Below are 26,596 nucleotides of genomic sequence, written 5' to 3'. Positions count from 1 at the left end.
CAAGAATTTTAACAGTTTGTTGCAGATTCCTACCTTTCTGTTCAGATGAAATCTGTTTAGCAGTATCCATGTGGGGAAGTGAGTCGAATGGGACTCATTTGCACCTGCAGGACTCTAACAAGAAAAGCTGCTGGGTCTGCATCCCTTCAGCCGTGATTTCCTTTTGGAAGTATCTCACCAAAAATTAAATTTCTGTTGCAGGGGATGCCTGAAATCTGACTTGTATCATAGTGCAGACTTCTGGGAAAATCAGTGAGTCGATCACACAAGCAGTAAATTTTTTTTGGGGCGTTCTTTATACATTCTGTGTACAGAACACTTTTCAGTTAGCCATATTGCATTTTTAGAAAATTAGGCCCCTTTCACACTGGGCGGTTTTCAGGTGCTACAGCGCTAAAAATAGCGCCTGAAAAAAACGGCCCCTCCGGCTTTCACACTGGAGCGGTGCGCTAGCAGGACATTGAAAAAAGTCCTGCTAGCCACATCTTTGAAGCGGTGTATTCATCGTTCCTAAACCGCTCCTACCCATTGAAATCAATGGGGCAGTGCGGCTATAACCCTTTTTCGGCCGCTAGCGGGGGTGGTTAAAACCGCCCCGCTAACGGCCGCAGACCGCCACTAAAATGCTGCTAAAAAAAGCGGCGCTTTACCGCCGACGCCTGCACCGCCCCAGTGTGAAAGGGGCCTTACAGAGCGGCTGATTGGAGAGGTAATTTTTGATAATAATTACAAAATTACTTGTGTCACAATTGTATACGCTACAGTGTTCTTCTTTATTTGCAATTTATTTTTTCTCCATGAAAGTGGAGTTATCCTTCAAACCTTGGCAATTAAAATCCTCCCCCAGAATTTTTTTGCATTCTGCATTAAGATAAAAAGCCTTCTGTGTGCAGCAGCCCCCCCCCCCTAATGCTTACCTGAGCCCCATCTCCCCAGCGATGATGCACAAGAGACTCTGCTGTCAGGGACCAGACCGCAGCTGAATGTACACAGGGAGCTTTTACTTAGGTGCCCCCATAGCAGGCTGCTTGCTGTGGGGGCACTCAACAGGGGGGTGGGGCCTGGAGCACCTAAGAGGGATCCGAGGAGGACAAGCAACAATCCACATAGCCCACACTACACAGAGACTGGCTAACAAACCGCTATTCTATACCGGTCACCTACTGCCCTTCCCTGTGGACAATCTATCCTATCTCTCCTCCCTCAAAATGGCCTTCGAAAAGGAGGATCCAGGCTGCTCAATGCAAAACCACTGCACAGAGCAGGTAAGGTATAACAAATTTGTTTTTAACAGGAGAAAAAAACTGTAATTTTAGCATCACTTTAAAGTATTAGGATAAATGTTGTATTCGTATTCAGCGCTTGTGAAATATGTCATATGGGCAAATCTTAATTCATTTGATTTTATATAAGACCTGAGGTTTTCCAATGCTTCTATCATCCAAATCAAATTTAGACATTTAAAAAAAAAAAGAAGAAACCCAGCAATAAGAATCTTATGATTACTCTTATGAAGGAACTAATTACCTGTATCGCCTACAAGCATTTTTATTTTTGATTTTTTTTTAATTATGCTCTTCCTCTTTCTGGTGTCAAATGTTGCATAAATGTTGCATAAATCAAAAACCATGCCTGATCTTTGTAGGTGTTCTTGGTGGATTATGGCCTTGCCTATAGATACAGCCCAGATGGTGTTCACAAGGAGTATAAAGAGGATCCTAGGAGGTGTCACAATGGTACAATAGAATTTACAAGTGTTGATGCTCACAAAGGAGTCAGTAAGTATGTTTTATGTGTCCTTTATCTCTGGTGTAACTGTAAAGTAAAACTGAACTAAAGCTATAATGTAAGGGTGCTGCTCCTTGTCTGCCCAGGTCCCGTGACTCTCGCTAAAGGGTGCAGGCTGAGGGGAGAGCTTGTCTCCGCTCAATGGAGATTTACGAAAGGCACATCCACTTTGCACTACAAGTGCAAACTGCACTTAATTGCACTGAAAGTGCAGTCACTGTAAATCTGAGGGGTAGATCTGAAATGAGGGAAAGCGCTGCTGATTTTATCATCCAACTATGTGCAAGCTAAAATGCTGTTTTATATTTTCCTTGCATGTCCCCCTCGGATCTACAGCGACTGCACTTCCAAGTGCACTTTACACTTGTAGTTTGCACTTGTAGTGCAAAGCGGATTTGCCTTTAGTAAATAACCCCCATTGTGTAACATACAGGAAGGGAAGATCCCAAGTGCTGCTCATCCAGCAAAGCTCTACAGTGTCTCCTTTCCTCCATGACCAAACCTTGTGGATGGAGCAAAATGCATTGGGAGCACGGCCTGGGGCTGCTTTTACTTAACACTGTTGGGCTTTGCTGGATGTGTGGCACTTGGGCTTTTTCTTTCCTATATGTAAAATCTGTTACGCAAGAAATGTTTGCACTGTTATTACTGACCTCATCCTGAAAATGCATCCATCAGGAGTACTCTAAACTGCTCAGCTACATTTATTTTAAATATGAATCGAACCATGTGAAGAAAAGGAGACCATTGTAAAGACTCCTGACAGCAGTTTAGTTTAGTTCAGTCATAAGAAAACAATATTTATTTTTCACTATAGTGTTTTTTTTTTTTCTTGTTAAAATTTTTAAAGCGACTGCTGCCAAAATAAGAAGGTAAAATAATTAACAGTCTAATAGGTAACAACTTTGGTCTTCACTCTCTTGAAGAGCTACACTGGCCAAACACTCTCCTCTACGCTTGGAGGTGTGCTGGATGTTAAAAATTGACTTTTTGACCACTTCAGCTCGGGAAGGTTTAGCCACCCGCCCTACCCCCCCCCACGGGCCAATTTTGGCAATACAGCAGTGTGGTAATTTAACACTTGCGTGGTCGAGCTACGCTGAACCCAGATAACATTTTATGTCCATTCCCCCCCCCCACAAATGGTTTTCTTTCGGCAGTATATGTTCACCTTTTTGTGTTTTATTTTTTGAGCTTAATACTAAAAAGGCAGACCAGTTTGAGAAAAAAAACATTTTTAACTTTCTGCAGATTATTTCATCAATTTAGGCCAGTATGTATTCTGCTACATGTTTTTGGTAAAAAAAAAAATTCAATATTCGTATATTGATTGGCTTGCGCAAAAGTTAGTGTCTAAACTTTTATTATACTAGTAATAGCGGCGATCAGCGACTTTTATAGTGGGATTGCGACGGAAAAATCTGACCCCCCTGACATTTTTTGGGGACCAGTAGTGCTAATACAGTGATCAGTGCTAAAAAATATGCACCGTCACTGTACTAATACTGGCTGGTAAGGGGTTAACATGATTAAAGGGTGAACTGTGTTCCCTGGGAGTGTTTACCTTCCCCCTGTCAAATCACCTCCCCCCCAGTTAGTAAAGATCTGTCTTCCTGGATCAGTACATTACCCTTTCACAGAATGGCGGTCTCCCTTGTTTACATAGGCAGACCGCCATTGTGCCTTTCTTCTGAGCGATCAACAGTCCCGGGAGACATGGTGTCCACCAGACCCGCTGATTGGCTCCGGCTGTGCCCAATTGCAAAAAGAGCAGGTTGCTGGCGGCGCACTCACCCCAGACCTGGACATTTCAGATCCTGTACTAGGTATGTGATCTGGCACAGAGTGGCCGCAGTATATGTGGGTGGGGCGTTCACTAAGAGGTTAAAATTGGTGTTTTTTTTGTTTTGTTTTTTTTCCTCATCACGGTTGCTTTAAAAATGCTGTCCTTGCAACTGCTAAAGCCCCCATGCCAGTGTTTGTCCCAATTCTTGTCATGTTCACTGGGCAGCGTGGTCTGTATGTAAATCTGAAGAACAATATAAAGGTATAGATTATCTGCAAAAACCCAGTACAGTTCTAATCAACCATTTTACTCAGTAGTTCTATATACATATATTTTTGGCCTAATTTAATTCTCAATCTTGTCTCCATCTCCACCTTTAGCTAGCCAGACCTATGCATTCACCTGTGCCAATATATGGCTTGTTTTTCTTTGTAGAAGTAGACGTACTTATATTTTCTGCAGATTTTACTGCATGCCTGTAATGCATAAGTGTATATGTAACGTACCGAGGAATAGTCTCAGCTAAACTCACAGCTCCCACCTAGAACAAGGCAGTAACCACATTTTTTTAATTAGCATAGAATGGTACGTATAAAAAATGTAAAGGAGACTCAAAATATTGAGCAAGTGTGACTCTTTCCCTTTATAACTTCAGAAGCCTGGTTAAGTAGTTCTTCACAAACATCATATTGAAGTGTTTGGCTCAGCTGTTCATTTACTGTACTAAGGGGGTGCTGTTATTGCCGAAGTAATTTGTATTTCTGTCCAAACAACTTGCTAGGCCTCCTACATACAGTATGCAAATTTCCCTGGCATCGTTCATGAATGTGACATCCCTAAAATTCTTAGAAATGAGTCTCCAGACAGATGAAGAAAATAGTTTTATTTTTCATGGCATTAATTGACTGAAGATAAATAGTCTAAACAGTTCATGTGATTAGTAATTTTCTGTAAATGTAGTCCTATCCTGCAGTGACTTATGTGGGAAGACTTTTTTTTTTTTCTTTGTTTCAGTGAGGGACACAGGGTGTTTTTCACCTTTTTGGGTTATACTGCCACTCACAGAATCATTGGAAGGCAAAAAAGGAAGAGACGCGCCGGGCGAATCCTAGTGCAGCATTATCTTAATTGATTAAAATACAAATTGTTGACAGTATAAGGTGCACTTATAAGTGCTAGTGAAGGTAGGTGCTTGGTGCACACACAACATTGTAGGCCAGCCCAGGATAACTCCTCTTACTACCACCAAGCCTCCGCTTTTAGCTAGTGTCTTGGGAGGGTGTGCATATTTTACTTTTCTCTTCCATCCAAGATTTTTTTACGCCACTGCTTGAGCTGGCCTCTAGTAAGGAAAGGATGAGCTTGAGTTTAGTCTGAACAGTTGGAACGAAGCTCTCAGTGCCAGCACAATCTGCTGCACCCAGGACACTCCCCGTCCGCACTTTTAAAGTACACAGTGGGGCAGGGATGTTTGTGACCTCACTGACCTAATATTACCATATGACTATATTGGGTCAGTGCTGTCCACAGCAGCCCTGCCCCCAGCAGTGCTCCCCAGCCTCAGCTGATTGGGCCAACACTGACCGCTTTCTTCTGAGTTGGGATCAAACCCAGCTCATCCCTTATCTATATGGTTGCCTATAACCCTACCTCACTCTGTGAGTCTTCAGTTTTGTGTTTGTGTCTTAAGATGATTGACCTTTTATCCCTCAAAACTTCACTGTCTTCTAATGCCAACATAGAAGCAGTGTACATGGATAGGTGCAACCTCTCTAAAACCTTGGGAGCTGTACCCCATTATAAAGCAGACAGTCATCTTGTGGAGTGTAAACCTTTCCCCCATATCCTGCTGCCACTGCTTTGAGAGGCCCAGCCCTGCAACCAGCTCTTGCTGCAGTATGTCTAACTGCAGCTAATTAAACTAGTTTGCAATGAGCGACCAACCTGACTCCAAACTTCTGGTGTTCTTACAGAGTAGTTGCTCTCAGCTGTGACTTTCATGAGGCAAACTTCCAGAACTTCTCTAATCTCAATTCTCATGTGCAGACTCTTCTGACTAAAAGCTTAGACAGCTGAGACTGCTTGTAAACGGTGCCTCACGAGTATGCATTTATTTATCTGTGGTCACAGGTGGGAAGGTTTTACTTCCACAGTAGAAGGTCCTAAAAGCATCTTCAGAAGCCCCTAGTACCTCAAATGCAGAGGTCCACTCTAACCAGGTTATAAATTTAAGTACTAAGTTCAGACCTTTTCTTTTGGTGCAAGGCTTGGCCTATGAAGGCCACCGAGCCTTCCCCAAAGCCCTCTTCACAACGAATGGGTGCCCCCCCCCCACTCCTAAGAGTGGGGGAATGTTTGTTACAATTTGCCTCCTCTGGCTCCCAGATGGTCCCATACTTGTGGTAGCAATCTGTTTCAAAAGAGTACAACACCTCACTGGTTTCTTCTTTCAAATTAACTAAGAACTGCCCAAGGACAGTTACATTTTTAAAATGCCCTGATCCACTTTTCCCAGGAAGTTGTTCATGCTACCACCACAAGACAGGTTCAAAAATGTTTACTCCCAACCTGTTCACTGCACCAAAGCCCAACTGTGGTATTTGTCTCGTTCTGGACTTGAAATCCCTCAACAATTTCCTTCAAATTCCAAAATTTCACATGGAATCCGCAATCTCTGTAATTGCCTCTCTGAGACGAGGGAAATACATGGCATCTGTGGACTTCCAAGATGCCCATCTACATGTTCCCATTTACCCACCTCATCAGCACTTTCTGCGATTCACATTGGTAAACAATCACTTCTAGTTTGTTGCACTGCCATTTGACCTATGCTTTGCTACCAGTGTTGAACGTTTCTAACGCCTCTGCTTTCCCTGCTCTATAAATCTGGGCATCTAAGTCAAGACTTTCTTCTGAAGGGCTTGGCTCCAGGGCAGCCTCATAAGATGTCTTCAAGACAATTTAGATGCTTCAGGCCTTTAATGGGGTCAACAATTTCTTCTCTCTGGCATTTCTTTTGTCTGGCATATTTGGACACATTCCAAGCAGAAAAGAAAGTTCTTTCTCTTAGAGTCCATTCACATAGGGGCAACACGACTTGCAGCACCTTTTGGGAGGCAACTTGGACACGACTTGAATATGAATCACAGCGCGACTTACAACACGACTCCAAATCACCCCCAGGCCAGGCGACTTTGATTGTGGCCAATCCCTGAATAATCAGCTCTCGAGCGGGAACTCCATGCCAAATCTTAAATAAAAAAACGGCATGGGTTCCCCTCCAAGAGCATGCCAGGCCCTTGGGTACATCGTACCCCTACCCATTCACCTGAGGGGAAAAAAGTGTCAAACACACTACACAGGTTTTTAAAGTAATTTATTAGGCAGTTTCGGGGGGACTTCGGGGGTATTCTTCGGCCTCCCCCTTCTCCCGGTGGCCGGCCTCCTCCCTGCTCTTTTACTAGTGATGGTCCAGTCTTCTGCGTCGTCTTCTTCCCTCTTCTCTTCCTCCAATGTTGACACGACGCTTTCTCCCACGGTAATGCCGTGTGAGCGCTCCGCAAAGAGTTATATAGGCATGGGGCATGGTCAGCGGGTGAGGTCACCCGGTGTCCCCACCCCTTATGACATCAGTTCCAGCATGCCCCGGGACTGACGTCATAAGGGGTGGGGTCACCCCTTATGTACCACATACTCATTCACTTAGAATGGGGGCCGGGATCTCGGGCCCCCTTATTAAAGGGGGCTCCCGGATTCTGATAAGCACCCCGCCCGCAGACCTTGACAACCAACGGCCAGGGTTGTCGGTAAGAGGCCCTTGTCCTCAACAGGGTGCCCCCCTTCCCCAAAGCACCCACCCCCATGTTGAGGTCATGCGGCCTGGTACAGTTCAGGAGGGGGGGCACTCGCTCGTCCCCACCTCCTTTCCTGGCCTGTGTGCTCGGATAGGGGTCTGTTATGGATTTTGGGGGACCCTCACGCCGTTTTTTCGGTGTGGGGAGGTTCCCCTTAAAATCCATGCCAGACAAAAGGGCCTGGTTTGCCCCTGCAGGGGAACCCATGCTGGGTTTTATTGGAGAGGTGGCTTTTCCAGTAAAGTCACTTCAATATAGACGGAGATCCGACTTGGAGGGACTTCCATTGAATTCTATGGGTACAAGTTATTTATATATGGGTACATGCCACCTAGAAGTCGGATTGAAGTAGTACAGGAACCTTTTCTGAAGTCGGAGCAACTGCAGTTGTGTGCATTAAGACGATTCCATTCACTTACATTGATTTTTTTTTCATGTAGCGTGACTTGAAGTCGGATCCAAAGTTGCCCCTGTGTGAATAGAATCTAAGTGCACATACTTGAGAATTGATCTGAGAGATTGGGATTCTCCAGCCAAGGTCTAGGCTTAATAGTAATAGTAGCCATCTTCGAAGCCAGTACTATTCACCCAGTTCCGTTCAAGAACTCTCCAGAAAAATAGCTTGTAGACCTGGGACAAGCAGGAGCTTTCTCTTTGTTTTGGCAATGTGTCTGTCCAACCAAACGAGGAACTTCCGGTCTTGATGGATCATCACCTCAACCCTAACAGTGGAGAAGTCCGTCCTTTCCTATATCTGGAAAGTTATCGCAACAGACACAAGTCTCTGAGCCCATTCACACAGGGGCAACACGACTTGTAGGCGACTTGAGTCAGGCAACTTGGACACGACTTGAGTAAACGACTTGGGACGACTTCAAAACGACTTGTGATGACTTCAAGCGCGACTTGGGACGACTTACAAGTCGCCCCAGGCCAGGCGACTTTTGCCGAGGCCAAGCAGAGAATGAGCTCAAGGGGGAACTCCACGGCAAATTTCTGAAAAAAATTTGGCGTGGGTTCCCCCTCCGAGAGCATACCAGGCCCTTAGGTCTGGTATGGATTCCAAGGGGAACCCCCTACGCCGAAAAAACGGCGTGGGGGTCCCCCCCAGATCCACACCAGACCCTTATCCGAGCACGCTACCCGGCCGGCCAGGAAAGGGGGTGGGGACGAGCGGGCGCCCCCCCTCCTGAGCCGTACCAGGCCGCGTGCCCTCAACATGGGGGGGTGCCTTGGGGGAGGGGGGGCGTGCGGCCCCCCCACCCCAAAGCACCTTGTCCCCATGTCGATGACAAGGGCCTCTTCCCGACAACCCTGGCCGTTGGTTGTCGGGGTCTGCGGGCGGGGGGCTTATCGGAATCCGGGAGCCCACTTTAATAAGGGGGCCCCCGGATACCGGCCCCCCACCCTATGTGAATGAGTATGGGGTACAATGTACCCCTACCCATTCACCTGTGGAAAAAAAGTACAAAAAAAAACACAACACAGGGAAAAAATATTTTATTGCACAGCTCCGGGGGTCTTCCGTCTTCGGGGGTCTTCTCGCCGGACTCCTCCGCTATCTTCTTGTAGCTCTTTTGCTAGCGGAGGAGTCCGGCTTTCTTCCTCCCCGCCGCCGGCCTCTTCTCCCGACTTCGGGGGTCTTGTCCCCCTCTTCCGGTCTTCTGTCGCCGCCGCCGCCTTCCGTTCTTCTTCTTCTCCAGGAGATGTTGACACGACGCTCTCTCCGGCCACAATGCCAGGGACGCGCTCCGCTGCCACTTATATAGGGACAATGGGGCGGTGTCACATGGGTTGATGTCACATGGGTTGGTCACATGGGTTGATGTCACATGGTGACCCCGCCCCCTTACCATGTGACATCAACCCATGTGACCAACCCATGTGACATCAACCCATGTGACACCGCCCCATTGTCCCTATATAAGTGGCAGCGGAGCGCGTCCCTGGCATTGTGGCCGGAGAGAGCATCGTGTCAACATCTCCTGGAGAAGAAGAAGAAGAAGAACGGAAGGCGGCGGCGGCGACAGAAGACCCGAAGAGGGGGACAAGACCCCCGAAGTCGGGAGAAGAGGCCGGCGGCGGGGAGGAAGAAAGCCGGACTCCTCCACTAGCAAAAGAGCTACAAGAAGATAGCGGAGGAGTCCGGCGAGAAGACCCCCGAAGACGGAAGACCCCCGGAGCTGTGCAATAAAATATTTTTTCCCTGTGTTTTTTTTTTGTCCTTTTTTTTCCACAGGTGAATGGGTACATTGTACCCCATACTCATTCACATAGGGTGGGGGGCCGGTATCCGGGGGCCCCCTTATTAAAGTGGGCTCCCGGATTCCGATAAGCCCCCCGCCCGCAGACCCCGACAACCAACGGCCAGGGTTGTCGGGAAGAGGCCCTTGTCATCGACATGGGGACAAGGTGCTTTGGGGTGGGGGGGCCGCACGCCCCCCTCCCCCAAGGCACCCCCCCATGTTGAGGGCACGCGGCCTGGTACGGCTCAGGAGGGGGGGGGGGGCGCCCGCTCGTCCCCACCCCCTTTCCTGGCCGGCCGGGTAGCGTGCTCGGATAAGGGTCTGGTGTGGATCTGGGGGGGACCCCCGCGCCGTTTTTTCGGCGTAGGGGGTTCCCCTTGGAATCCATACCAGACCTAAGGGCCTGGTATGCTCTCGGAGGGGGAACCCACGCCAAATTTTTTTCAGAAATTTGCCGTGGAGTTCCCTCTTGAGAGCTGATAATTCTGTCAAAGTCGCCTCCGTATAGACGGAGATCTGACTTGGAGGCGATCTCCATTGAAATCAATGGGTACCGGTCGCCTACAAGTCGGATAGAAGTAGTACAGGAACCTTTTCTGAAGTCGGAGCGACTTCAGTAGTGTGCATTAAGACGGCTCTCATTCACTTACATTGCTTTTTAAATGTTGTCCGACCTGAGGCGACTAGGGGCGACCTGAAGTCGGATCAGGAGTTGCCCCTGTGTGAATGGGCTCTCAGTTTGGGGAGGAGTGTTCCATTTTCTATCAGTTCAAGGAACGTGGCCATTTAGTGAAGCCAAGCTTACCAGCAACATCTTGCAGTTCAGAGCAGTCAAGTTGACCCTAAAGCATTTCAAACTTTATTGTACCTGGTGGAGTGAGTTATTCCTAAGAATCCCATGCAAAATAATTGTACCGCTTTCAGCACCAAAAATCTGAAATAATCATACAGCCAGGGAAGTTAATGCATGAACAATGGTGCATTGGAATTGCTCCACAACACCTCATTACATTACCAGGAGACACACCCGCACAGAATCAATGTGGTGCATTGAATAAAAACTATTTGTGTGTGCATTGAGGTGCACTACTTGCCCTTTCCAAATGAATGGGCTGCATTATTACATGATGCATTGAATTAACTAATGTATGTTAACGCTTTGAATAGTGTAAAGGGGCCCTAATACATTGGTCCGCCTTCTCATAGTGATCTAAGTATCTATAAAACATTTTAGTTACCTTTTTGAGAGCCATGTTAAATATTTCAACAGGTCCTTCAAGAAGAGGCGACTTAGAAATTTTGGGTTATTGTATGATTCAGTGGCTCTGTGGCAAGCTGCCTTGGGAAGATAAGTTAACGGACCCAAGTTATGTTACCAGCTCAAAAATAAGGTACGTCTGTCTATAAAATTTACTGCAAGTGTAAAATCTGCTTAATACTGATCTCCGATGAAAATGTAGTTACCCTTGCAGTTGTGCTTTCTGCATTGCGAGAGTTAGATGCTCGTTTTTGTCCATGATACCAGTAAAAAGTTTTACTCTCTTTATCCCTCACTTCCACTGGCAGCCAGTGCTTTTCTTCTACACTTAACATTATGGGCAGACTGTTACAATGCAGTACTGCTGATCTTGCATTGTATGTGATGACATCAGAGTGCCTGTGACCAACGGAATGGCAAAGAAAAGTTACTTGGAAAAGGCCAGTTGAAGCCTGCAGGAACAAGGGATTAGGTATGTAATTCTGTTTTTATGTAATAACCTAGATCACTTCAAACACAAGGCCCACAGGCCAAATCCAGCCCGCTAGGCCATTTTCGTGTGGCTCTTGCACCCAGGGCTTTTTTTCACCCTGAATGTGACAGAATGTAGTTCTGCCACCTCCGACTTGTCCTCTGCTCACTGCTGGCACTTGTAAACACAGAAGTCTTCTGTGTTTACAAGGATAGCTTTCCTCTTGGTCGCTCGCACAGATCCCTGCCCTACACTCACAGCAGAAACGGAGGACGTGCAGGTGCAGTGTGAGATGGGGCATCACATGGTAAGCTGCACTGTGATCACCATCTGTGCCTGGGTGCACATAAACTGACCAATGATCTTGCAAGTGAGAGAGGTGGAGCTGTCTACACTGCTGGGTGTTACTAGAACTGGGCTGGGTAGGTGAGATGCTAGGAAACTTTTGAGGTGGTTAGGGGTGGAAGAGAGCTGAACCCTGCACACTGCACAGCACACCCCTAAACCCTGCAGCCTGTATGTAGCGCTCTCCAACTCGTACACACCATCTGTAGTGCACCCATGAATTCTGCACACATCGCACTCCTGGTATATATTGTCCCTTTAGGATACGCCTACTGTTTGATGCGGTTTGGTGGTGGGGGGGGGGCTTATCTATCAGTCTTGCATATAAAACAGCCCTTTGAGGGCAGCCGTAATGCTGATGCAGCTCAGGATGAAATTGAGTTTGACACCCCCGACCTAGATTAAAAAAACAAAAAAGGCTTGGGCTGTGTATGAATATAAACCAATGTACTGTAAATGCAACTGTTCAGCAAGTATGCATCTAGGTTGGGGGGGTCATGTTTGAAGGTGACTTTTATCAGTGGTATCACACTGAGGTTTTCCACTTAGGACTGTTTTGGAGGTTTTTTGCCCTCTTTTAAGAGTTCAGGCTTAAGATGTCTCTCTTAAAGAGGAAGTAAACTCTCCCACTCTGATGCTTCTCTTCGTTTAGTCCATTATAATAAGTAATTATCAGACTAAAGCCACTGTAATCCAGCCCAAATCGCATATTACTTACTGTTGTTTTCTGAGTCCACAGTGGAGTGCATTTCCGCCTTTACATTGACCACTTCCTGTACTGTTAACCAAGCCTCCTTTTCAATCCAACATCTCTATGGCAACCCTGCTTCCCTGTTCATAGCTGACTTGTTTATTTCATAGTATTTACTTGTGCTGATGTCTGTTTCCCTTTGTCAGTCTTATCAGCTTCAGCAGTAATGGCCAGGTTTACATTGTATGTCATGTCACATGGTGTGTAGGAGGAAGCTCTGAATGAGTCTGAAGTCTCCTGGGAGTTAAAGTGGAAGTAAACTCCCCTATCGTTTTCAGCCAAGGAAGCTGCCATCTTTGCCTCTTTTTAATCTTCAACTGCTATGGTGCTGCACATGTGATTCGTTATGACACCAGTCATTGGATGGTTTGATAGTATGGCTGAGAGCACAGCCAATGTGCAGTTAGCATTCCCGGCATGCCTTTTTTTTTTTAACTGTTTAAATCCATGGGTTTATTTCGACTTTAAGTGTTGTGCTGTAGGAAGTCCTGATAACAGATAGATAAGACACAGAGAGTGTCCTGTAAATCAGGGGAGATCTGGGCATGCTCAGTGACTTCATTCTAAAGAACAAAAAGGATTACAAAAATTCTAAGCAAGTAAGGAGATCTACCAGCAATGTTCATTAGGGTTTTTTTATGCTGATTTACATGGGACAAAGTTGTGGGGGAGGGTTTACAACCACTTTAATTTATGTTTTAGTGTTGCTACATTTTCCTTGGACTGTTTTGCACCTATGCTTCAAGAATGTTTGAAATATAAAATTGTCCATGTTCCCTGAATATTCTTGAGTGAACATCTCTGTAAGTGAGTGGGTAGATTACCTGCATCTCTGAACTTCTGTTTCTACTAAGTCATCAGGCACATACATTTCATTAAAGGAAATCTGTGAGTAGGAAACCACAGATGGAATGCAGTTTCAGATTTGTGAGCTCCCTGGTAGCCCAGGATTGGCCAAGTTTTACAATATTGGGCAAAGCTTTTAAAGTTGAGCTTTTCTATCCGCATAGGTTCTGTGGAATAGGAATATCAATCATTTAAATAGTGCAAACTAAATTTTCCACTGTTTTTTATTGTAATTTCAGGTATTGTGATGAAATCCCAACGCTTATGAACACCTGCTTTCCTGGTAAAAAGAAGCCGGGTAGGATCATAATTGCAGTATAGGAACTTCAATTAACATACTATATCTTGTGTTAAATGGGAAGTGGCTGCATGATCGAGGGCTCCTAGCATAGTACCTGGTGTAGTGATCCCACTACTGTACAATGGAGGGGATAATCTGGGTGCTGTAAATTTTGTGCATCACTTTGCTCCACACTAAATGCTGTGTGGAAGCACTTCATTATATTTTTTCCAAGAAATGTCATAAAGGGAGATATGGGCTAATGTCAGACTGGTCTGACAGGCAAAGCATCAACACTTCTTCCTAATGCTGAAGCTTGCCAGCCTCTTGCACATTGTTGTTGGCCAGTGGGGAAATTCATCATGTGCTGATGAGCCAGTAGAAATATGAAGAACCTGAACTTGACTGCAAGCTCTCTCAATACCCTGCATGTTTGAGCTTGTCTGAAGGTCATTTGGAAACCAGGGACCCAGGGTATGGAGGAAGAATGGAGCGGCACACACTGCAAGATACTTGCAGTCCAGTGTGAAGTTTCCACACTCTGTGATAATTTGGGAAGCCATGTCATCTGCTGGTGTTGGTCCATTGTGCTTCATTAAGTCCAGGGTCAACGCACCTGCCAACACTGCCAAAAGCACCAGAACCTGGTTCAATGACCATGGGATTACTGTGCTTGATTGGCCAGCAAACTTGCCTGAACTGAACCCCATAGAGAGTCTATGGGGCATTTTTGCTTGGGCGGAGCCCACGCCTCCTCAAAGACACATCGATGCCCAGCAAGAGCACAAAGACAGCTGGAGGCATTCAATATGTCCCCATGCCACATCCAGCGAACAAACTATACAATAGCTATAGCTTCTTCCTCCGAAGGCCTTTTTTGTAAACCTTGTGCTGTGGGGGTCCATAGTGTGTCGGTAATGCACGCCTCCGCTTCATCTTACAGGAGCTTGACTGACAGCAGCAAGATCCTATGTCTCTCGCTGCTCTCAATTTCTCCTGTGAGAACAGAGTTTTATAGGGGAATGGTCAGCAGCCAGCACAGACTGGAGCGATGACGGGACTCGGGAAAGTGGTAAGGGGTAGGAGGTGCTAGGAAAAGTAGTTGTAGGATGTTTTTACCTTAATGCAAAGAATGCAATAAAAAAAAAAAAAAACCTACAGAGTTTAGAACCACTTTAAGCTAATTTTTTTTGTCAGGTAAAATCTAATTTGATAGTGGTGATTACCATAAAGGTGAAGTGTTTGCGTTCCTAGCTGTTTGGCTGTTGTGGTCACAACAAGAATAGTACCCATTTAAATGTACAGATTCACTTCATTTCATTTACTGTTCTCTTGCTTTCAATAGGTGAAATGGCAAAGTATATGAAGGAAATTACTCAACTGAGCTATGACGCTAAACCTCCGTATCAGAAGTTAAGAAACATTCTTTTACAAGGTCTGAAGGCATTGGGTAGCGAGGATGATGGGAAGCTGGACTTCCCTAGTACACAGAATGGACATGTCCCTGCAAAGGATCGAAAGGTATGTCTATGGAATCTGTACAGCTTATTATAGGATGGTTATAATTGGTGTAGATCTACAGGTACATGAAATACAGTATTTCTCTATTGCGGGACACAGTCTTTAATCTTTTGGGTTATACTGCTACCTACAGTAGGATTGAACACTAGCCGTTAAAAGCTATCGGCCAGCACGGCCGGCATAACCACCTCTACCCCCCCCCCCCCCCCCCCCCCCCCTCCCAAAAAAGGATGGACATATTTTTTGTAACTCATCTTCTTTTCTTCTTTTTTTCTTCTTCTGCATTTTTTTTTTTTTCCCTTTTCATCTCTACACATCTGCTAGGGCTTTGTTTCCTTGATTGCTGCATTCTGGTGTAGTTGTCCTCAGCATTGGGTATTTGAGTATCTCGGATATAAACAAAAAAGTCAGTGCTACTACCCATACATCACATAGATAGCAGAGCTCACAGTTGTTGGCTGAGTAGGGAAATTAGGAAAAGATGATCCTCACTCCGGTGATTGCTCTTGAAAATGTAGTATTTATTAACCAGCCACAGTGCCCAAATGCAAATAAGAAAGGTTGACGCGTTTCAGCCTATAAGGCCTTAGTCATAACCACATTACAGACATGAAACTTTTGAAATAAATGGTGGCTCTAAGGATCACATTCTCCACCCATTAATTGTCTTAATTGACTGCAGGCAATTACTCAAAAAAGGGGAAATTGGCTACGCTGCATGTAGGGTGATCCATATGCATGCCACCATTTCTCGCACGCCTTAGTGATAAGTACATGTATGCACACACTCGTTCATGCACATATACATAATTAAAACATACCAAAAGACATTAGATACAAAAAATAAAAATGATAATCTAGCTATGTGAAAGACACCAGAGGAGGAAAAAAGAGAGAGAGGCTCTGGGAAGAGGCATTCTTAATGTAAGTGTAAGTCCGGATCCCACCTCGGGGTTTAACCCCTGAGGCTATCTAGTTTTTAATCTAAAGATCCACCATGCTTCTCTCCCCAGTAGCCTTCTCTCTCTATCACCCCCTCTGGGTGAGTGAGACAACCGCTCTATTCCTCTAAAACGGAAAGAGGAGAGATCGCCCTGGTGACATTCCCTAAAGTGACATGTTGCATTTGAAATATTTCTAGCATTTGGATTGTTAATGTCACAATATTGTTCCCCTATACGGGTTCTCAAAGAACGTGTGGTACAGCCTACATATTGGAGGCTGCATAAAATACAGGTGATCAAGTAAATTACATAAATTATAAAATATTGGAGTCTCTCGCCTTCACGCTGAAATACTGGACGTTGCAGGGTTAGCCTAAAAGTAACCTTCAGGCAGAGTGCACCGCATAGGGCACTTTCTGGACTCTGTTTCAGTTACCTGCAGAACGCTTTCCACATCCAGACTTGCTAGCATTGACGCTGTCCTTACCTTATCTCTAAGAACTCATTATGTGAATAGGCCTGTAAGGCTGAGCACCGGCAACTCCTGCAGTTCACAGGATGCCATTATTGTTCCTGCCAGTTTTGCCGTGGAAGTATTTATTTAACACTCTGGGATTGACCTCTGATGCATACATCTGCTCTTTACTGTTACACAATGCTGGGGATGCAGCTCCCTGCTTCTGCTGGCAATCTGCTACCAGCTCGCTGCGTTTCATGAGTGTTTGAGGCCTTGCCTGAGACCTAAAGTAGAACTATAGGTTTTTTTTTGTTTTCTTATTTTGGATAGTTTTGCTATTTCTGTCCCATTGGGGAGATTTCCCTTCACTTCCTATCCCATAGCCATGACAGGAAGTGAGATAATCCCTGCAAATTAAGGGACTCTCTTAGGGGGGCCCCCCAGGTCACCAGAACTAGTGTCCCCATTGGTTACTTTTCCGATGACAACCTAAAATTTGGAATTTTCTTTCACTGATGGTAAACAGGACAACTAGATGGTGAATCTCCTTAATGGGTGCACAGACAGCAATAACGGAGTTCTAGTCTCGCTCCACTCTACCCAAAACTAAAAAAAAAGTTTGGCCTCGACTTATACTTTAAGTCTTGTACTCATGAGCTAAAAATCGACAGGTTCAGCAGGAACTTTATTCTGATCCCTCAGAAATCATCTCATCTTCTGAACAACATCCCTGAATTTTGCATGATTTTCTTATGTAAATCTACTAGCGTATAGCCAGCGTTTCTCCTATCCACTGCTTCTTTCAGAAAGGCAGATTTCCTTTGTCATTCCAGGTGGACGCTCTGTAAGGGTGCACCAACTTCTCATTCCATCAACTTTTGGTGGCCTAGGCAGACCATCATTCATCTTGTGGTCTCAAGGATTAGACTCCACCCTTTTACTGTTGGGCATATGTTCATTTTAAATTATTTTTTAGCACCTATTTGTGAAAATTGATTCATTTTAAAGTGATTGTAAAGTCTCAAGGTTTTTCACCTTTAATACATTCTATGCATAAGAGCTGAGTTCCACACTTTCACAAATCAAGCTGATTGACAAGCAGGCATTATAGACGGTGACAAATGGAAAGAATTTTTTTTTCCTAAGGGTTACCTTGTTTGTTGAAGTGGCACTTCCTGTCCTAGCCTCCCATGGGTATTGGCGTCAAATCCGGTGACGCAATGTCTCCTGGGGTGGCGCACTGACTCCTTCCGAAAGTGGAAGGGACACGATGACGCCAGGACGTTGCCATCACAACGGGGCAGGTATCTCCAACTACGCCACCCATTGTGATGGCAACATCTGAAGCTTATGGCGCTGTGATGTGGACTCAATGAGCTTGAGCGGGAATGGGCGGTGCATGCTGGTAGCTCAGCATTACCGTATCCCTGAAGTGTCTGCTTGTGAGCTTTGCATGCCCACAGGCAAGATGAGAACTTCTACGAAGAAATTATATAAGTTGCTTTTAGAGACTAAAATGGACATCAGGGCATATTATGCACCAAAAAAGTGAGTGGTACATTTAGATTACATGAACTTGGGAATTTAGAAGAAAAATTATACGTTGGAAGGCTGCTTTAAGGTGAAAAACCTTCTGTGCAGCAGCTGGCCCCAGATCACCGCCCCATTTTTTTTTCTTACCTGAGCCCGATCCAGCAATGTGCACGAGCCCAGCGGCTCCAGCCGCTCTCCGTCTCCTTATTGGACAGAATCAATGATTCTGGGACCGAGTCAATGAACGCAGCAGCAGGAGTGAACCAGCATGGGGTGCCTCAGGGAAAGCGGCTTTCCGTGGCCGCACCTCATGAAGGGGAGGAGTCAGGAAAGCTTGCAGGGCACCCCAGAAGAAGAGGATTTTTTTAGTTTTTTTCTTAACCACTTCCCACCCGGCCAATGCATATATACGGCCGGGTGGGAGCCGTCTACTCCTGATAGGACGTTCCTGAACGTCATTCAGAAGTAGCGGGATCGCGCGCGCGTGCCCGCGCAGCCGCGCGATCCCGATGTGCTCGTGTCACCCGGACACGGCACATCTGAGATCGGCAGGAGGGCTCTGTGATTGGCCCTCCTGATCACATGACGGCCGTGTCCAGTCACGGCCGTCATGTGATGTAAACAAACAGCCGGTTGCTAGGCAATCGGCTCTCCTCTCCTCACACGGAAGTCATCGCTGAGGAGAGCAGAGCAGAACGCTGCAGCCGGCTGATGATCAGTGAGTATGGGCTGCTTTTTACAGCTTTTTACTCACTGATCATCAGTCTAGTGTCAACACACCACACAGTACAAACACAGTCCCCACATATGTCCCCAAACCACACATGTCCCCAAAACATACATGTCCCCAAATAATAAAAACACATGTCCCTAATAATAAAAACATGTCCCCCACATATGTCCCACTAAAATCACATGTCCCAATGATCACCTGCACACATATGTACGTGATCACCTGCACACATATGTACATGATCATTTGCGTACATATGTCCGTGATCACACAAACCAATTATTATACAGTTAACGGAATTTTTTTTACCAAAAACATGTAGCAGAATACATTTTGGCTTAAATTTATGACACAATTTGATTTTATTGGATTTCTTTTCAAATAGAAAAAAGAAAATATTGTTTTTTTTCCAAATTTCCGCTTTTTTTGCGCTTATATCGCAAAAAATAAAAAACGGAGTTGTGAATAAATAACACCAAAATAAAGCTCTATTTGTGCGAACAAAATGATAACAATTTCATTTGGGTACAGTGTAGCATGACCGCGCAATTGTCACTGAAAGCGCGAGAGCGATGAAAGCTGAAAATTGGGCTGGGAAGGAAGGGGGTGAAAGTGCCCTGTATTGTAGTGGTTAATCTTTACAACCTCTTTAAACATTTTTTTAACATAGACATGTCAATATTGCTGGGTTGGTTACAGTTAATAAAGACAGAAGAAAGGACTTAACCCCTTTACAACCACATAACATATGCAACATACAGGAGGTGGGGGTTTTAAACCTGGGCGCTACGTGTGTTTTCGTGCGAGTACACTTAATGCTAAGGATAAAGGACCTGGGGAACTGGATCCATATCACATGATTGTTTAACCACTTCAATACAGTGCACTTCCCTTCCCGCCCAAGCTAATTTTCAGCTTTCAGTGCTGTCACTGTTTAAATAGTTGCGCGGTCATGCTACGCTGTACCAAAACACATTTTTTGTAATTTTCTTCCCAGAAATTGAGCTTTTGTTTGGTGGTATTTGATCACCTCTGCGGTTTTTATTTTTTGCCAAACAAATAAAAAAAAGACCGAAAATTTAGAAGAAAAGTTTTTTTTTTTTTTTTTTTTTTCTGTTTTAAAAATTTGAACATTTTCTCCTTCACTGATGAAGCTGTACTGCCGGGCACTGATAAGGTGGCACGGATGAGGTGGCGGCACTGATAGGCGACGCTGATGGGCACTGATAGGCGACGCTGATGGGCACTGATAGGCGACGCTGGCGGGCACACATTGGCATTATGAGTGGGGGCACATTTTGTCACCCATGGCCACCAGGAATGCCATCCCTGGTGGTCAAAAGTGGTGGTCCTGGTGGCAACCCTGGTGGTCTTGGATGGGCATCTGGGGGGGGGGGTGCTGCATAGACTCTTCCTGTCAGGAGAGCTGCGATTGGCTCTCCTCTACTCTCGTTGGTCAGATGCGAGTGAGGAAAAGCCGATAAATGGCTGGAAGAGCCATTGGACATGGCTAATCACATGGTAAAGAGTCTTCGTCAGAGACTTTTTACCTGGATTGGAGTTGCGGAGGGTGACTGACGTAGCAACGATGAGCGCCCCGGGGGCGTGCAGTGGCTTGTTATCCTGTCCATGTTATCTGGCGTCAGGTCAACATATTGCAACCACTTTGCCAATGTCATTTTGCTATATGGCAGCAAGTGGCTAAATAGCCTCTGGCTATCACAATAATTTTTCAATCTATAGCCCGTCCCTGTGTTTTCCTCTGTGGATGGGAATAAATGCCCTTTCCCTCTAGGGAGGAGGACATGCCTGCAAAAAACAAAAATAAATTCCAAAAAATTAACTAGTTCAGGGATTGATCTAGTGGTGTTGGTGTCAATGTAGGTGCCAGTGTAAGTTAGTAGCAGTTAAATTTTTCAGTTAGTGGCACTATAAGGGCTCATTTTGAAGCAAAGCAAACACGTGCGAGCAGGACTATAAGCTAACCATTTTAATTAGTGACCCCAGCTTTGATTGGCATTAAGAGTGCTCTAAAAAAAAGTGTGTCCAATGCCACATTTTGAAGCACGTGTAAATGCGCAGTAAGACCCCTTCCACACTGGGGCACTTTGCGGGCTCTACAGCGGTAAAAATAGCGCCTGCAAAGCGCCCTGAAAGAGCCGCTGCTGTGTCCAATGTGAAAGCCCCAAGCGCTTTCACACTGGAGCGGTGCGCTGTCCTGCTAGCAACATCTTTGGAGCAGTGAAGGCGCTGTGTATACACACTGCTCCTGCCCATTGAAATCAATGGGGCAGCGCGGCTATACCATCAGCATACTGCTGCTGCAGCAGTGCTTTGCGGTGGTTTTAACCCTTTCGCAGCCGTTGGTGTGGGCTAAAAGCATCCTGCTAGCAGCCGAATAGTGCTTCAAAATTGACACGGACGCACCCACTGCCCCAGTGTGAAAGAGGCCCTTAGTGTCGGTGTATTTGTCAGTATCCATATAAGTGGTAGTGTTGGTATCAGTGTGTTTTAGGTAAGAAGAGAAAAAGGTTTTATATTTAGTGTTGGTGTGTTTTAGATGGGACAAAATACATTTGCTATAGTTTGTTGGCCCTATTAAGGGTACAAAGAACAAATCGCACACGTGGTATCACCGTGATCATCAGGAGTAGGAGAATGTTTGTTTGTTTTTTGCAGGTTTGGTGGTGGTACATAACAACAAAAATATACAGCTACATTTAAAGGGGTTGTAAAGCTTTGTGTTTTTTCACCTTAAAGAAGTGGTCATCAATCCTGTCCTCAGGGCCCACTAACAGGCCAGGTTTGCAAGATAACTGAAATACATCACAGGTGATATAATTTGCTGCTCAGTGATTGCAGTATTCTAGTCTGCATCTCCCCGGGATAATACATAAAACCTGGCCTGTTAGTGGGCCCTGAGGACAGGGTTGATGATCACTGCCTTAATGCAGCCTATGCACCTTGCAGTCTCCAATATAACCTGATTCTATTCTATTCCATTGACCTGATCAAGGTATTGTATACAAAGTAGCTTGTACTAAGCAAATGTTGCTGCGTTGTTTACCACCTCGAACACTGAACTACAATTGATCGGCGGTCACACAGATCCTTTCTCTTTTCCAAATGCGTCAAACCTGAAATAACATTGCCATGTGACATTGATATTAATGGCTGCAAATTACAAGACTTCTTTTTTAGATTGTAGTAGATGTTTTCCTTACTAGAACATTGGCAAGGTCATGTTCTATTTACATTGTATGCTGTACAGTTATTGTATTTGGGGGGGGGTCACACATGAAAATATGAAAATCTGCTTCTGTAATTGACAATGCACTTGCATGTAGATTCTTGAAACAATGCGGACATTCCTGTCTCTTAGCGTTCCACATGATTGGATGTGTGCCAGTAACAGCAGTATGTGATTGTTTAGTTGCGACTGAGGTTCCTTCAGGTTGTATACACACTAGTACGACAAACACTCCGACATTGGGAGCCCATGACGTGTGAAAATCAATGTTTCCCTATGGGGGCCATCTTAACTGGTCCAACACAAGTCGGTCTGACTTAGAAAATGCTCCCTGCACTACTTTGGTCCGATTTTGAGCCTACTTCAGCCATTTGAATATCACTGAAGTCGGATTGCCGCCTTAACTGATCCGACTTTGGCATGCGACTTGAGCTCTGATCTTAAAGGGAAACGCCACGTCAAAAAAAAAAAAAAAAAAAAGCATAGGTTCCCCCTCCAAGAGCATACTAGGCCCTTTGGTCTGGTATGAATTTTAAGGGGAACCCCCATGCTGAAAAACAGGATGGGGGGCCCCCCAAAATCCATACCAGACCCTTATCCGAGCACGCAGCCTGGCAGGTCAGGAAAGGGGGTGGTGACGAGCGTGCCCCCCACTCCTGAACCGTACTAGGCCGCATGTCCTCAACATGAGCGGTTTGGGGGGAGGGGGTCCTTGGCGCCCCCGTCACCACAAAGAACCCTGTCCCCAGGGTGATGAGGACAGGGGCCTCTTCCTGATGACCTTGGACGTTTGCAGACGGGGGCTTATCGTAATCTGGAAGCCCCCTTTAACAAGGGGGCCCCCAGGTCCCGGCCCCCACCCTATTTATATTGGCAAGTGGCGGGGGTCACTGTGTGACATCATCCGGGGCATGATGGGCAGTGAAGAACAGAGGAAGAAGACAGCGGAGAAGACCCTGCAGAGGTAGAAGACGACGGACAGAGGGAGGAGAACCGGGGAGGGCTAGAACCAACACAGACAAAAGACGTCAGTGAAGGAGGCAGAAGAGCCACAGCGGGGAGAAGAGATTACAAGAAACGACCGAGCTGCCTTAATAAATTACTTAAAAAATGTGTAATGTGTTTTATTTTTGACACTTTTTTTTTTTTTTATGTGAATGAGTATGGGGTACATTGAACCCTTACTCATTCACTTAGGGTGAGGAGCATGGATCTGGGGGCCCCCTTGTTAAAAGGGGCTTCCAAATTCAGATAAGCCCGCAGACCCTGAAACCAACGGCCAGGGTTGTCGGGAAGAGGCCCTTGTCCTCGTCAACATGGGGACAAGGTGCTTTGGGGGGGGGGGGTGCTCGCTCGTCCCTGCCCTCTTTCCTGACCTGCCAGGATGTGTGCTCAGATAAGGGTCTGGTATGGATTTTCGGCATGGTGGTTTCCCTTAAAATCCATTCCAGACCGAAGGGCTTGTATTTTTTAACATTTAGCGTGGAGTTCCCCCTAAAGGTTCGTACCAGACACGATGCCTGGTATTGTCAGGGATCAGTCGGATCCCTGTTCATTGAAGTCGGACGCATGTCTGACTTCAAGTTGCAGGGCAAAGTCGGATCCAAAGTGGTACAACTGTGCTGTCGTACCAGTGTGAACCCGGCCTCATGCATTGGCCTCTCAGAATTCCTGAAATCTTTTAATTGTGTTCAGCTGATCATTAATCAAATAAAAATGTTTGTTACTGGATGATCGATGTACATTGCAAGGATTTTTATAAACTTTGTTGCAGATTCCTGACTTTTGTTCTTAAGATGTAGTGGTTTGTTTGAGTCTGTGCAGAGTGAATGGGAGTGATTTTATAAGTCAATCTACTGCTGCACTTGCAGGGCTCAGAGGAAAGTGGCAGGGTCTGCATCCCTTTGGATGTGATGTACCTTGTGGAGAATCTCGCCAAAAATTGCATTTTTGTTGCATGTCATATTTTGAGCATCTCCTGTATCTAAAGTTGGCCATAGACTGTTTGAATCCTCATCCAGTTCAGCAGGGACCGGACAAGATTTCAACCATGTACGGGCATGCTGTCTGTACCAAAGTTGATCAACTGTGGTATAACCAGCCTGGCGGAATCTTAATGCGTTTGTCAGTGGCTATAGCCCAGGAGAACACAATAGCTTTGAGGGAGTTACACCCCCCCCCCCCCCAATCAATATCCATAAATCAATAAATAAAATCGCTTTATTCTCTTATTTTTATTTTATATATTTTTTTCCCTTTCTGGGGGATGTTCTGTTACTCAATCTATGTAGAGAAAGCTTCCATGTTGCTTTTTGCATTTTATAGAAAATGATAGAACTGCAGATTATAAAGGAAAGGTCTTTATTTCTTGTTCTGCCCTTCAAATACAATACAATATAACATGTAGCAATTGTAAATGCTGTTTGTTTTTTCCACAAAAGTGGTGTTTCCCAAGGCGTCTTTCAGGACAGCACCTGAGAGATAGCGACTCCACCCTCCTCGTTAGGAAACACCTTCTTCCTCCAGACTTTAAAGGGAGGCGCCTCCCTACCACACATCAGTTTTTGTGTTTCCTCCGGCCCGGAGGGAACACCTTTTGGGAGGGAGTCTGTTTCTCTTAGGTGTTCCTGAGGGACTAGGCTTCTTTCCCTTTTTTTCCTCCTTTTGAGACCCGCTGTCCTCCCGACCTACCCACGCCTTGTCAGCGGTAGCAAGCGGGCTCCTCTTCCCCTCTTGTGCTCGGAGAGAGCCGAAGATTCGGTGGCCCGCACGTTCGTAGGCGCGGCGGCGTGCGTGTGCCGCCGCCATATTTTTTTCGGCGGTCGCGCCGGAAGTGACAGAGCGGGTCATCGGGTCAGCTGAAACGTCGTTTCCGGCGTGGACGCAGGGGGGAGGAGGGAGGACAGGTGCTGGTGCCTATTTCCGCTTCCGGTCCGGTGCAGCTGCACGGCGTGACTCCGGAGGCGGCGTTTAGCCACAAGTGGATCTCTGCACAGCTGTTATGGAAGATTCAGCGTCTGCAGCGGTGGGGACAGGCACAGGCACCAGCAAAGCCCAGGTAAGAGGCAGCAGTTAAAGTCTGCCTTTCTTTTTTCGATTTCCTGGCGTTTGGTCTCGCTCTCTCTCTCCTTTTTCCCCCCTGGTGGCAAGGGGCCTGTCTGGGCACTAGAAGCTGACTGGTTTCTTCTCAGTGCACCTGTGTGGTGATCCCTATCAAAGCTGAGACTGGGTCTCACTAAGGGTTCCCTGGTTTTTTTCCTTTTTTTGTCTTTTTCTTCATAGGCTAAGAGCTCTGACCCAAAGAAAAGGTGTCCTTCTTGCAGGGCCAAGCTGGGAGAAAATTGGAAGAAAACCTTATGCAGTCCCTGCATTACTTCTTTAGTTAAGGAGGAATCTGCCTCTGTATGTGAGGATCTGGTGGCCTCTGTAAAGAAGGAGCTGTACGCCACGATCCAGAATTTTCGTGACTCACTAGCTAACCCGGCTGCTAGTCAGCCTTCCACTTCAGAGTCTTCCCAGGGATCTCTCTCAATCCCGGTGTTAGAATCTCTGCCTGAAGACTCTTCAGATAGGGAAAAGCAGTCCACTACTCTTTCCGTTAAAGATTCGGAAGAGGAGTTGGAGGATTCTGAGGTAGCCCCCTCTAAATTCAAACTGTCCCTTGAAGAGGTCGATGGGCTCCTTAAAGCCATTCATGCTACGCTTGGTTTAAGTGAGGAGAAAAAGGAATTATCACTCCATGACCGCATGTATGCTGGGTTGGATGAGCCTAGGGGCCGAACATTCCCAGTTCATCCGGTCATCTCTGAGGCCATTAGGAAAGAATGGCAGGATCCAGAGAAAAAGCCCTTTTTCTCAAAAGCCCACAAAAGGCGTTTTCCTTTCGAGGAGGACCCTGCAGCAGTATGGAACAAGGTGCCCAGACTGGATGCCGCCTTTTCCCAGGTTTCAAGGTCCACAGATCTGTCCTTTGAGGACATGGGAGTTTTGAAGGATCCGATGGATAAACGGATGGATCTTTTGCTCAAGAGATCATGGCAATCAGTTATGAGCAATTTAAAACCAGCAATGGCCACAACGTGTGTAGCCAGAAATTTAGAATACTGGATTAACCAGTTAAAGTCACATATAGCTGCAGATTCCCCTAAACAGGAAATCTTAGATTCTTTTCCTACCCTGATTACGGCAGTGGCCTATGTTGCAGATGCCTCAGCTGAGGCAATTAAGATATCAGCCAGGTCAGCAGCGTTAACTAATGCTGCAAGAAGAGCTTTATGGCTTAAAACCTGGCCGGGTGACTCGGCTTCAAAGAATAAGCTGTGTGGGTTACCCTTTTTTAGGAGACTTGCTCTTCGGCTCTGACCTCGATAATATTCTTGACAGGACAGCCGATAAAAAGAGATCCTTTCCGGTCAAAAAGAAAAAGCAGGTACCAAAACGTCTTTTTCGACCTCAAAAAACTCAGGATCAGGACAGCAAGTTGCAAGGGAGAAGGAAAAGTTGGTCCGCCCCGAAGCCGAAGGGTAGAGGCG

The 26,596-nt window shown here is 45.9% G+C and overlaps 1 protein-coding gene across 1 annotated transcript in view; it reads left to right on the top strand.

Moving 5' to 3' along the window:
* VRK1 (VRK serine/threonine kinase 1) overlaps positions 1-26,596 on the top strand; it is an 82,636-nt gene that overhangs the window by 39,803 nt on the left and 16,237 nt on the right. The window contains exons 8-11 of the mRNA XM_077463771.1: positions 1,646-1,778; positions 10,945-11,065; positions 13,586-13,644; positions 14,972-15,147. Coding sequence (XP_077319897.1) covers positions 1,646-1,778; positions 10,945-11,065; positions 13,586-13,644; positions 14,972-15,147 — 489 coding nt within the window. The remainder of the gene's footprint in view (positions 1-1,645; positions 1,779-10,944; positions 11,066-13,585; positions 13,645-14,971; positions 15,148-26,596) is intronic.

This window comes from Lithobates pipiens, unplaced genomic scaffold (assembly GCF_037356315.1).
Source record: "Lithobates pipiens isolate NorthernLeopardFrog02 unplaced genomic scaffold, aLitPip1_a1.2 Scaffold_30, whole genome shotgun sequence".
Taxonomy (NCBI): domain Eukaryota; kingdom Metazoa; phylum Chordata; class Amphibia; order Anura; family Ranidae; genus Lithobates; species Lithobates pipiens.
This window is presented reverse-complemented; position numbering and strand designations above follow the sequence as displayed.